A 13,146-nucleotide genomic window follows, 5' to 3' on the forward strand; every position below is an offset into this window, starting at 1 on the left:
CAGAGTACAGTTCAGAAGCCACAGGACCGAAATCGGACACAGCCCCCGTCCCTCTTAGGAACCAATGAAATATCGGTTGTAAAGCTGGAGCTCTGGGAGGGGAACATGATCTATGGCCCCTTTCCTCAGGAGTGAGAGAGTCCCTCTTGGAGGAACGCCCCCTGGTGTCTGCCAACAATCATATCCAGCACACCCTGGAAGCGCGGAGGACGGGAGGGGTATCCAGGACCGACTGAGACACCCCTGGCAGAAGTCTCCACGCTGCCTGGCTGCCTGATAGTGGTGTCAACCTTGCGCAGACCTCCGGGGTCCCTGAAACTGGCAGGTGCCAACCCAGGGAGACCCATGCAAGGAAGAGAAGCAGGCACAGACCCCACTGCTCCGTGAAACGCCGGAGGCGGCAGGGCAGGCTGTAGGGGAGCCTGAATGTCGCCGACTGGCATTTTTACCTCCTGGTGCCCGTCAACAACAGTACTCACTGCATCGCCGAACAAGCCCTGAGGTGACACTGAGGCATCCAGGAGAGAGGACATATCCTCATCTTTAGTATTAGTCAAACTGAGCCACAGGCGCCTCTCCGTGGCAACCAGTGCAGCCATTGCATGGAGCGGGCCGTCTGCTTTGTGGCACAGAGCGCAAAGTCAGTGGCTCAGTGGAGCTCAGATACCACCTGAAGGCAGGTTTCCTCCGTGCGGGCGATGTAGGTGAGAGATAGCCTGTAAGCGTCTCCTCAATTCTAGGCATCGCCCCATACCATGGCCTTCAAGCCCTATAATGGCTGATTAATACGACAAGGCAGGAGAAAAGACCTCGACACCTCGGCTTGGAGGTCTGAGAAATACGGCAGCCGCCCACGTGAAGGTGGCTTGCGGCCTGAAGTCAGAAGTGCGTCTAGCTTTTAACGGACGACACTTACTTCCTCTTCAGGCCAATCTAATTTTAGCTTAGACATGTCATGAGGAGCGCCTCGAACGCAGCTGATTGTGTCGGCTATTCAGAGGGGGGAAGCCCCTCCCTGCCCACATCAAGCTCCTCAGAGCCCGCCGCGGAAAGCCGTATGCTCACTTCCGGGTTGGGAGAAATCGCAGCGCGAGCACCCGAAACCGAAATCGAGCGAACGGTGTTGTGGTAGATGTAAAGAGAAAGAGAAAGGGAAAACCCGTCTCTTGCTCCATATCTGCTAAATACAACACTTTTTTTCTCTTCTTTTATTTATTTATTTTTTCTCTTTTAGTGACGCGGAAGCAACATGCTCTCTTCCTGGTTGGGAGAAATCGCTGCGCGAGCTCCCGAAACCGAAATCGAGCGAACGGCATTAGGGAAAAGGGAAAGAGAAAGTGGAAAAACCAGTCTCTTATTCCATATCCGCTAATTCAACCGGAAAAAATACAGCCAGGCGAGCGCAGAGGGAATCCCTCACAATGCACGCAGTCGGCTGTTCAGAGGGTGGAAAGCCCCTCCCCGCCCACATTGAGCTCCTCAGACCCCGATGCAGAAGCAATATGCTCACTCCCGGGTTGGGAGAAATCGCAGCGCGAGCTCCCAAAAGCGAAATCGAGCGAACGGAGTTAGGGGAGAAAGGGAAAAACCCCGTCTCTTGTTCCACATCCGATAACTCAACCTGCGAACCCCGCAGCTGCAGCTGAGAATTACAGCCCTAAAATATATATATATATATATTTATATTTATATTTGTCACCCATTTGAGGATGGGTCCCCCTTGAGTCCGGTTCCTCTGAAGGTTTCTACATTTACCAATTTAAGGGAGTTTTTCCTTGCCACTGCTGCCTGAGTCACTTCAGACTTGCTCATAGAGGAATAAATACATACACATTGTGAACTACGTATATATCTAATAATAATCTAGAATTTTTATTCTGTTAATTCTTATTTCTTTTATTATTCGTTATTTCCTTTATCATTAATTATGTTTACCTTCTGCTCTATGTTCATGTTCTGTAAAGCTGCTTTGAGACAATGTCTATCGTAAAAAGCGCTATACAAATAAACTTGAATTGAATTGAATATATAATTTTTCCCTGTACTAGACAGACAGGACAAACAATTGACACACATACACAGAGCGCTTCCTGAAGACAAAGAAGCTGGAGTATTGTGACATAGATGCCCTTATATGGACTTGCTGGTGCGTAATCACTCCGTCACATGTCCTTCCCGAGCCATTAAAATGGCGTGTGTGCACACAGAGCTTCAGACACAACTTACTCACAGAAGCGTTCCCATAGCATCAGCACAGATGCAGCGTCAAGTTCCCTCGAAAGGGAACCACCTTCTGGGGGTTAGTTTTGGATTCAGCCATGGAGTGGGTACGCCTGTCTCACACTTGATACAATGATGATTATACCACCTTCTGGGGGTTAGTTTTGGATTCAGCCATGGAGTGGGTACGCCTGTCTCACACTTGATACAATGATGATTATACCAATTTTGCTGTAATTGACATCTGGCTAGGCCAATGCATCTCTACCACCCTGAGGGTGCTCAGCTCATGGAAACAACAGCCAAAGCAAGTCCTTTGGGACTTTTACAGACAAAGGGCATTTCAACTCTGTATTGTGACATATGTGTTCTTTGGTCTCTGGCTTTCTACTAGTGCCCGGATTTCATGCATATTAGGTTTCCCCTCTTTGGACCTGAGCAGTTCTGGAAGGGCTGCTCAAGTCCCCCTTTAAGCCAATGGAGTCAGACCCTGAGGTCCTCACTCACTACTGCCTAGAGTCTGCTCTTGACATGGTTTTTCAGTGTGAGATACATTCCTGAAATGCCCCATTATGGCTGGTCCTCGGTCTTTCTGCAAGCCTTTTGCCCTGTTCCATTAGGCAGTAATGCAGGAGAGACTGCACCTGGTGTGTTCATTTAGGCTCAATAAATTGCAATGATTCCCATCACATTAGCATGTGGTGTAAATCCTTTTCCTCCTGGTGGCTGTCTCCCAGGCCTATGAGGTTGATGGTTTGCCTCTAGACTCACTTTTGGGGTATTGTCCAGCACTCTAGCTAGGGGCTTTCCCCAGCAGGATATTTGGGCTGTGGCAGGCTGTACACCCCTATCAGGTTTAAGTACCTGGATCTGGACCCCACCCCTGGTCTGGGTCTTACAGAGCTGGTGTTTCTCTGGTCCAGACTTGCTCATGGCCTTTCATAACCTCCGGAACAGACATTTCATTGATGTTTCCATAGCATCAGCCATAAAACAGATTCAAGTTTATTAGGTAACCTGATTTTGTGCATTAGAAAAGAACAAGCCTCTTCATGGCTTGCCATACTCTGGATGTCCACTAGCACTTCGTACAAACAAGTTAAAGCTGCATTATTTGATCACATGACCTCCTTAGACAATAGTTTGGCACGATTTTACACAAAGCTTCAGACACAACTTTCGCAAGGTGCATACTCATAGCATCAATTGGGAGGTGTAGCATGCTCTTTTACCCCAGTAACAATAGCCAATTGTGGTCAACTTTAAGCTCATTCATGATGACGACATAAGGCATAAGGATTTCCTCTGAGTATGTTATCACATCTCATGGAATGGCATGAGTAGCAGTTAAAAAATTGACAGTTGAATTGCTTATGTTTTTGGAGGAAACATGACAGCCATCACTCTCCTTGATTGTTGAATGATAAGGTAGACCAAAGCGGCTTTGGGAACTGGACCAAGACTAACTTAGGTAGAAAATGAAAAAGTGGATAATAAATGTAAACAATGCTACTCTTGAACTAACTAAATTTAATACTGTTATAGTCAATTAATGCTGTAAATCAATTTAATAATATCACATTTATAACTTTCTCCTGGTCATGGCATGCTTGACATGAGGATTGGATACACAATATGATAATAGCAGAACACCTTGCACACGTATTTAAAACTGGGGAAAATTTAGCATAGCCAATCAATCTACTGGTGTTTTTTATAAAGAGAAAACAGCTATATAGATAGCTATATTACATAGCAAATCATTTGTTTTCAATGAGGAAAAGAAAAATACATAAAATATGCAATATTTAAATACAAGCTTTAATCTGAATGGGTTTACTCACACACAGGAATTCTGCTTGCAGTGTCCATGACCAGAGCACATTTCAGGACAGCCATCTCCAATGTAGACATTGTCCAAAGCCCAAGTTTGCTGCTTATCAAATGGAGCTTGCTGACGCCATCGGAATCGTGTGGCTTGAGACCTGAGAAACACATTCTGTCTTTTTGTACAGGAGGTACTCGAAAGTAACCATAAAATGCAAATTGTGGATGCAGTGCAGTACAATATAACTTTACCTGGCATAGACTGGGATGGGTAGGGTAACTCTGCCCCATTTGTTGTAGGTGTCTGACACCAATATTCTTTGAAGTGTATAGGAGGAGCAGTCTGGATGTGTGGGTAAACAGTCTCTTAATAGAGGTTTCCAAGTAAGTCCAAGATCAAGCGAGTACTCCAATTCAACCGCTGTGAAAAAATAAGCATGTATGCAAGTTAGTAAACAGATAGCATAGAATATAAATAGTATATAAATCCTGACTGTTGGGCTTACAATAGCAGGAGGACGTGACCGAGCAGGAAGCAGAGAAATCAAATTGGATCAAGGCATCCTGACCTACACTGATATCAGTGGTGACAGCATAGCGAGTGTTAGACTTTTCAATAAAAGCAAAGGCATTGCCATCGGAGCCACACACAGGCATACATGTGCCACCAGGATGAAGAAGCCACAAACGTTCATCTGTGGTGGAGAAGTTATCCTCTAGAGGGCCCCAGCCACTAGCACTGCCACCTACCACCACCTTAATACACCAACACAATCAAGAATGTAAGATGATATCAGTTACTTTCACTGCAGTTGCTTTTTTTCATAGTGCTTCCATTATTGTTATTTTAAAGTATTTCATTTATATGCTGTTTTTTTCTGTTCAACATGAGCTATGTAATGAGATTTTTTTGAAGTCTAAAAGTACATAGTAGACAAGTGCTTTGTAAAGGTTTGGAATCGCTATACCTTATCAATGACCCAGGGACTGTGGATGTAATCATTTTCATATGGCTGCCACCAACGTAGGCGAGTTTCAGTGGTGCGGGCTTCCAGTGGAATCTCTAGAGCAATAAGCTCAACTTGATTGCTGCTATTAGTGTAGAAGAATTTCTGTAGAAGGTTCCAGGATATTCCCCCATTCACTGAGAATTGCAGCAGCACAGGCTGGGAACGTGTGTCAGGGGAAGCTTTTCCACAGCCCAAACGCAAAAAAAACTGTACAAACCTATGTAAAAAAACACAGTTGAAACAGCCTAGAACCTTGTCTGATCCATTAAAACTGACAGTATATCCTGTGAGTATAGTGAGAAGAAATAATAATTTAGGCAATATTTAATAAATAGTGCTGGTATCTACTTCATATTGAAATACAAATTACCTGTTGAGTGAGTACATGAAAATAACACTGTTAAGATTGAAATGCTGATGCAAATGCATGAATATTTAATAAATAGTGCTGGTATCTACTTCATATTGAAATACAAATTACCTGTTGAGTGAGTACTTGAAAATAACGCATGTGAGGCATCTTTTATGAAAAAATCCAAATCAATAAGCAATGTTAGGCTCAAACACTCAGGCACTGGTCAGTGGTCAGAAAAAAAGTATGCCTACTTATGCATGGAAATCAACACGTGAGAGAAAACTTTACTGTCTAATTTACAGAAATATTTTTTTCCAGTTGGATCCAGTGAGACTAAACAAAGTCTGGTGAATTCCGTTTGATAAATTTATACCCATCTTATACACTAATGGTTGCTGTAAAAATAGTTTAATAAGTGTGTACCCACTATGATTTCAAGGTACCTACATTTCCAAGTCTTCAATCTTTGGTCTTCAGTTTAATTATTTCTTTTTTCTTTTAGTGAATATGTGTCTTACCTACCTGGCCTTAGACAGATCCATGTCTATGGTTTCTAACATGCGCAATCCATCCTCATTGAAAAACAGGTGGTTTCCACTAGCCATGATGCCACATTTCCTAGAGGGCCTTCCGCCACTAATCAGTTTGAAATTCCTGGCTTCTGAAGTATCATCTTTGACAATAAGAAAAAAAAAATGTTCAAACTCCACAGTACAGTATTGCCCACTGTGATACTTTTCTAAAGAACGGTTCTAACCACAGCAATTTTATTCAGACATATCTGTCTCAGTAAATAATTAGAGAACAGTATAAATTAAATGATTAAAAATGTTTGGAATTCAACAATAATGCTACACATGAAGCTTTACCAGTTTACCAGCAATCAGTACAATCCCACTAGAAAGTGTCTCACTGGAACAATGCATGACATTTTGTACAAATGTGTACTCCTCTATACCTTCAAAGTCTGCTTTCAGGAAATCTGGATTTGGTACATCTGCAACAGAGCAATTTGGGCCAGAGTAACCATTGTCACACTTGCAGTAAGTGCCCTTCATACATGTCCCATGGCTGCTACACATATCTTGACATGGAGGACCAATATAAACATTGTCCAAAGCCCAGGTTGGAGGTGTCATGCCAGCCAAATAGAATCCCTGGTACCAACGAAACTGTATAGATCTGCAAGATAGTGAGTGGAACTTTCTAGGCCCTGTAGCACACAAATAGGACAATGCTCTTTTTCTTATTTTGTTTTACTCACCCACATAGATGCAGTTTACCAACATGAATCATTTCCCTCCTCCAGCCCTGAAGTGTGCCCGGGAAGTATATGCTGGCTGGATGGAGCTCATTTGAGCAAAGACTGTTGGGTATTGGACTACCTGTGCACAAAGGAACTAAAAGGTGCCATGTGGCCCCAAAGTTGTGGGAGAACTCCAGACGCACAGAATTTAATGAAGAGCTTATTGCTGTACAGCCCACATTTATCTGTTGATCATAATATGACAATTTATAATAATCAAATTCTTAGAGCCCACAAAATACCCTGTGTGGTTATAAGAGTTAATTAATATAATAGTATTTTAAAAATACCTATTTGAAAAATGTTTTAAGCTTGTAATTCTTGTGAAAACCTGTGAATTATACCTCAAACTGAAGAATAGTGTTCTCATTGACATCAATATTTCTAGTGGTGATGGAATGTTCTCCCAATTCACTAGACATAAATACCAAGGATGGTTCATCCTCTCTGTACAAAGAGTGAAAGTTATTATCAGACTAGAAACAAAATTGAAAAATGTGAAGATTTTACACTTATGAATACATTTTACAAATATACTTACAGTCCTAATTTCTGGTAAAGACAGTAGCTGTCAATTTTGCCCCCTGGGTAGAACAGCCAGTTGGAATCCTGAGGCTCAATGTCAAAACTCTCTGAGAGAACTGGAAAACTGTTCAAAGAGTGGCCATCAATGATAAGATCATCAATGACCCACACCTCCTCCTTTTTGCCTGTGAAGTGAAAATAAATGTTAATTAAAAAAATAAATGTTAAACATTTTTAAAAAGATTTAATTTTCTTAAATACATTGGCTTTTAGTTTTTTTTAGAATAAATTAAATTTGTAGTGCAAAACTAATTTTTTTATTTATTTTATTTTTAAAAAGTTTCAAGTAAAACAAAGTAAAACTTCATTGGGAGTTTTAAATTTACAATACTAGGCCTAGATACTAGAGATAATAACAACCCTGAACCTATTCCTGTTATGCTGTATGGTCATCTTGCACCAAGATCCAATTTGGCATTTTAACCTCTAGATTTCTTGGCATTCTGTCACTTTTTTCCACCAAACATGACACTCACATGGGACTCATCAGATCCTGAGATTTTTTCCTGATCTGTGGGTTCTATAGTTACATATAGTAAGGCTCATTGCTTTTGTAAATAGGGATTTAGGAAGGAAGGATATATAAGGAAGATTAATGATGAGGAGGCAATAACAGTGCAAAGTATTATTTAAGTTTTTTTGGATGTAGATTGGCTGGATATTTCAATGTCAATCTTAGTATGTATCACCTCAAATATGTTAAACATCCCCAAATATGTGATATTTCAATTGCAGAAAATAGCTATAAGATCTAGCTTTAGTTACCAAGTTATGTTAGCCTATAATCCCATTGTCTGGAGTAATTCAGAAAAGGATCCCTTTGGTGTTTGAGTCCTCTCTATGTTTCCTCATGTTATTTTGAGATTTTTTTTTCTCCTCTGTTGACTCTTCATGTACTGCGTTTGTAGTGTGGTAAAGATTTTTAAGTTCTCTAAAAAAACAAAACATACAGGAACTTTGACAGAATGACATTATTACACTAAATTATATAATTGATACTTTTAAAGCCACTTAAATGGCATTACAACTGCAGCTTTAGATTTGAATAGGAATTTCTATACAGTATATTAATTGCTGCTGTGTGTGACAAACCCCATCAGTAACTTCCCCTCTGTACCACCAGAGGGAGCCCTTGCCAAAGAATTAACACTTCTGGGTTGATCAGTAATTTTTGGTGTCACAAATATTGTCAGCAGAGTGGGGTGCCTTAGTTGGGGAAAAATCAGACCCGAATACATGGTAACCAAAAAAATAATAAAATATTAGAATTGATACACTTCAGTAGGGCAGCTAAATACAAAACATGATACAAGAAACCAGAAGCATAGAGCAAATAACAAAACAGAGACATAATTTGGAGACGCCATTTCCACAGTGAAACTGTCAGGGCCAGCAGAGAAGGACACAAACAGAATTGACGACCCAAGTGCAGGGAGGTGATGACTCTCTGGCAATGAACAATAGGTGCCTTGAGATTCAATTGAGATTGAGAAAACTCAACAACTTCACAGCGTAATTGGAACTTGGAATTATATGATGGGCAAGAAAAAAACACGAGTCCATAATCCAATATCAGAGTCCGTAAATGTGGATCAGAAGATTGTTTTGATGTCACTCTAAATTAAGCAAAATTATGTCTGATTGGTTAGAACCATACAGTTTGCAGTATGAGCTGAAACTTACAGAGCTGATTTCATTGGATGCATTTAAAATTATTATAAAAGACTTGGAGGCAGAAATATCTGTCTGTAGATGTTTTACCTGATTAGGTTATGTACTGATATTGATATACATATTATTTATTATAATACAAGCTAAAAAACATAAATTTTAATATTAAGTGTCTAATTTAGTATTGTTCTGTTAGTTGCATGCACGTTTGTCGGTAGAGGAACAAGAAGAGATAAAACACAATTAATTAAAACTGACCATGGGATGACCTCTAAGTCCAAGGAAACCCCATGTCTCGATTTATGCCACTGGCCAGTGGCATATACTGTGCCACTGCCAGGCTGAGAATCACAAATTCTTAAAAGCTAGGATGAAAAGGTAGGAAAAGACCCAGGAAACGATTTGTTTTTACCACAGGCACACAAAGTCTTCCCTGTTTTCACCACCTTTCATAAATTCCATCTTTTAAAAAATGCATCAGCTAGTGAAAGGACAATAAGCTTTAAAATTACGTATGATTGTTTTGAAAACATACGCAGCGTATGCAGAGTTTGATATTTAAGTATCACACCTTTAAGTGAAAGTTTACTTGTGAATTATATTTTGACGTATTTCCATGTCACATAATGCTAAATGAATGTGCTTAGAACAAATATGTGTTGTTTAATATGTGTGTGATCGCCATTTACAGGGGAGCTGCTCACTATGAAACTCACTCTGGAAGGAGCTCAACATTCCTTCACGGTATGAATGGACCATAGAAGACTCCAATATCTCCAGCAGGCTAAATGCCTTAAAGGCGGGGTGCACGATGTTTGAAAGCCAATGTTGACATTTGAAATCACCAAAACAAACATGCCCCTAACCCAAATGGGTGTCACCCCTGTTTTGATAGCTCCGCCCCACACATGCATACGCAACCCTATCAACTATGTATCAAAAGTAACTCCTTCTAGGGCTTTCGAGCCACATGAACCAAAATCATATATGTTGTAGACCTTGCACTAAAGTTTGGTATGATCCGAGTTCTGGTACTCACGGTACCGGGTCTCAAAGTAGCCTTTTTTGGCATAGACCCCCTTTATAAAATTTAGAGGTTTAAATCTCAGCAAGCTTTTGAGCTATCTACACCAAAGGTGGCCAGCTTCTTTAGGCTGGTACTCTGGACAGTATTGGTGTACCAACTGGCCTTTTGGTTTTCCCGCAGCCCCACCCACAAAATATGCAATATCAAAAAACTTTCCCCAACATTGATACATCAAAACAATGACAACTTCCTCACGGGTATTCAGATGACATGCAGCCCTGCTCCCAAAATAAAAAAAATACCACAAAACTGCCATGATATATGAAAACACTCAGCACAATGAGATGAATTGTGTCAAGGGTATGGGTGACATCACATGCTCGTATCTACTCATATCTAGCAAAATTATTGGCACCCTAGCATACCTGCCTTTTGGAATACTTGCTCCAACAAGCCAACATCAAAGTCTGTCGCGACAAACTTTACAAATCTAGTTTATATCTAATCACATACTCTATTACAGAACTTTGTTGCACACTGTACATTGTTAATCTTTTGGGATTTAACTTTGATAATTTGGGAGTTATTCTTTAGGTTCAACCTCCAAAGACCAAGGAAGGTATGCATTCTGGGACTTGCTAATTACAGCCACCAGTACATAACTGATTAGTGTTTAAGACCATGCTGCCTTAAAACTCTGCCTACTGATACTGAATGGACTAAGATAATTAAATCTTTCTGCTGTCTTAGTCTTTTGGCACAGCCCCAGCTCTAGGCCTACCTGACTACAATGCTCCATTCCATCTTTATGTCATTGAGGATTGGGACATTGTTGTGGGGGTCCTGGCCCAAGAGCATGGCAGAGGTTCTTGTCCAATAGCACATTTGTCAAAATTTAATGGTCCTTTAGACCTACATGTTTGGGATCTGTTGCTGCCTTTGCTCTTTTGGTTTCAGATGCTGAAAAGGTCATTATTTCACACCCACTCATATTACACACTAAGTTGTCACCATTCTCAATAACATCCAAATGCAACACATGACTACAAAGTGTCATTCTGGTTACAAAGCCATTCTGTTGGCTATACAGAATCTGACCATTAAGTCTCTTACCACTCAAAATAGTCCTGCTGTCTTACTGCACAACTTTGTGAGCTCCTGCACGGGGAGGAAGGCCCCGATGGCTGGTTGGAGCATGACTGTATGGATGAGATACAGTCAACATCCTGGCATTCAGATCTCCCCTAACACCAACTGGAGGATGGTGTCTGTACGAAAGCCTGTCCTAGGAACCAAATACGGAAAATGTTTGTGTCCACACGGACCAGTGTTGCGCAATGGCAGATAGCAGTGGATCAGTTCATACCTGCATGCTTGTTTTATGCTCTGTATTATGCGTTTATGCCTTAATGTGAGTACATTGCATGTGTTGTTGATGTTCCGTGATTGTTATGGTTAATATTGACAAGTTGAGATCCGTAGCGGCCGTAATTTGTTGTGAGAAAATGTGCTAATTAGCATTAGCATCGGCAGCATTATTATACTGAATCGCACTTGTTTACATTAATAGCATGTCATTGTCTGATAAGATCAAGCTATTTGTATCTGTTAAGTGCCATTTTTTGTTGTATGTTCAGTACTCAGTGCAGTGCAATGTTTCTGAATATAGCAATAATTGTATTTCTTTATTGTTTCTATAGACCACACACATTCATACAGATATCATTGCCATAAGATGATTGTTGCAGGTGACAACTCAAAGACGTTAATAAAGGCTACTTTATTAGCAAGATAAAGATGCTCTTGCCATGCTCCAGGACAACACCATCAGGGTGAACATGGCTGGCATTCAAAGGTATGCTATGCCTTTGCTTCGACGCATGCCTATGACTATGCTTAGTGCAGAAAGGGCTTGCACGAGATCCTGCATGGGCAGGATGGGCACGAGATCCTGACAAGGAGCCTGAGATTATGAATGGCAGGTGCTCCCATTTGGAAAGACTTGCAATCCTTGTTGCGCTATTTATGCCCTCCAGCCCCATGCCCAAGAATACCAGGACGATTATGGTAATCTGGCTAAACTTGTTGAGAATTCCTTCTATGTAGATAATTGCCTGCACAGCTCTTCGAGCTCTGATGAAGCTAAGGAGGTGGTAAATGTACATCATAAGCTGTTGTCGGAGGGAGGCTTTGACTTAAGACACTGGGTCTGCAATGTACCCTCAGTCATTGAGCATCTTCCTGTAGAAGCCCAATCCTCTAACAGTGAATTGTGGTTGACCAAAGCAAGACCTACAAGAACTCACTCTAGGCCTATGATGGAATTGTCTCACTGACACATTAGGCTATAATCAACGCTCTGCCGAGCCCTTAGAGCCTACCATGCGAAACATGTACAAGACCTTGGCCAGCCAGTACGACCCATTAGGTTATATCATTCCATTTACTACCCAAGCTAAAATTGTCATCCAAGACCTCTAGAAGCAGAATTTGGGTTGGGACAAGCCGATAACCCCTCAACCGCTAAAGGAGAAGTGGCTAACCTGGCTAAGAGAGATTTCTAATCTTGCTCAGCTAAAATTCTCTCGACCTTACACATCAGCATGTGCCGATCACCCTAGTGCCATCCGAGACCTCCACATCGTCTGTGATGTATCGGAAAGAGCATATGGATCCATGGCCTATTTGCACACTACTGATAATCAAGGCCAGATCTTGAGTGACTCCCAAAAAATGCCTCTCCATGCCTCGTTTGAAACTGAGCGCAGCCCTGACTGGTGCTAAGTTAGCAAAGGTCATTCAGACGAGGTTGTCTATTAAAATCTGTATAGTTACCCTCTGGTCCGATTCGACCACTGTGCTGACCTGGCTGGCATCTGAGTCCTGTCGATACAAGGTAGTTGTTGGGACTTTAGTTGCAGAAATCCAGATCTTCACAGACACGGCTGAATGGCGGTACGTCGATTCAGCCCACAACCCTGCTGACCACATCACGAGAGGTCTACAATTTTTGTCCACACAGGCTGCTCAGGTACTTGTTCAGTCTCTCGCATACCACCCCGCTGCTGCGATCCCTCCACTGGCTTCCGGTAGCTGCACGCATCCGATTCAAAACACTGATGCTGGCCTACAAAGCCAAAAATGG

General features: G+C 41.5%; 1 protein-coding gene across 1 annotated transcript in view; it reads right to left on the reverse strand.

Moving 5' to 3' along the window:
* The window catches only part of reln (reelin), a 447,239-nt gene that overhangs the window by 102,966 nt on the left and 331,127 nt on the right, over positions 1 to 13,146 (reverse strand). Inside the window, exons 39-47 of the mRNA XM_047822245.1 lie at positions 7,260 to 7,428; positions 7,063 to 7,165; positions 6,677 to 6,903; positions 6,371 to 6,594; positions 5,935 to 6,085; positions 5,016 to 5,274; positions 4,554 to 4,803; positions 4,300 to 4,468; positions 4,065 to 4,205 (exon numbers count right to left, since the gene is read on the reverse strand). Of these exons, the coding sequence (XP_047678201.1) occupies positions 4,065 to 4,205; positions 4,300 to 4,468; positions 4,554 to 4,803; positions 5,016 to 5,274; positions 5,935 to 6,085; positions 6,371 to 6,594; positions 6,677 to 6,903; positions 7,063 to 7,165; positions 7,260 to 7,428 (1,693 nt within the window). The remainder of the gene's footprint in view (positions 1 to 4,064; positions 4,206 to 4,299; positions 4,469 to 4,553; positions 4,804 to 5,015; positions 5,275 to 5,934; positions 6,086 to 6,370; positions 6,595 to 6,676; positions 6,904 to 7,062; positions 7,166 to 7,259; positions 7,429 to 13,146) is intronic.

Source organism: Tachysurus fulvidraco, chromosome 13 (genome assembly GCF_022655615.1).
Source record: "Tachysurus fulvidraco isolate hzauxx_2018 chromosome 13, HZAU_PFXX_2.0, whole genome shotgun sequence".
In the NCBI taxonomy this organism is placed as follows: Eukaryota; Metazoa; Chordata; class Actinopteri; order Siluriformes; family Bagridae; genus Tachysurus; species Tachysurus fulvidraco.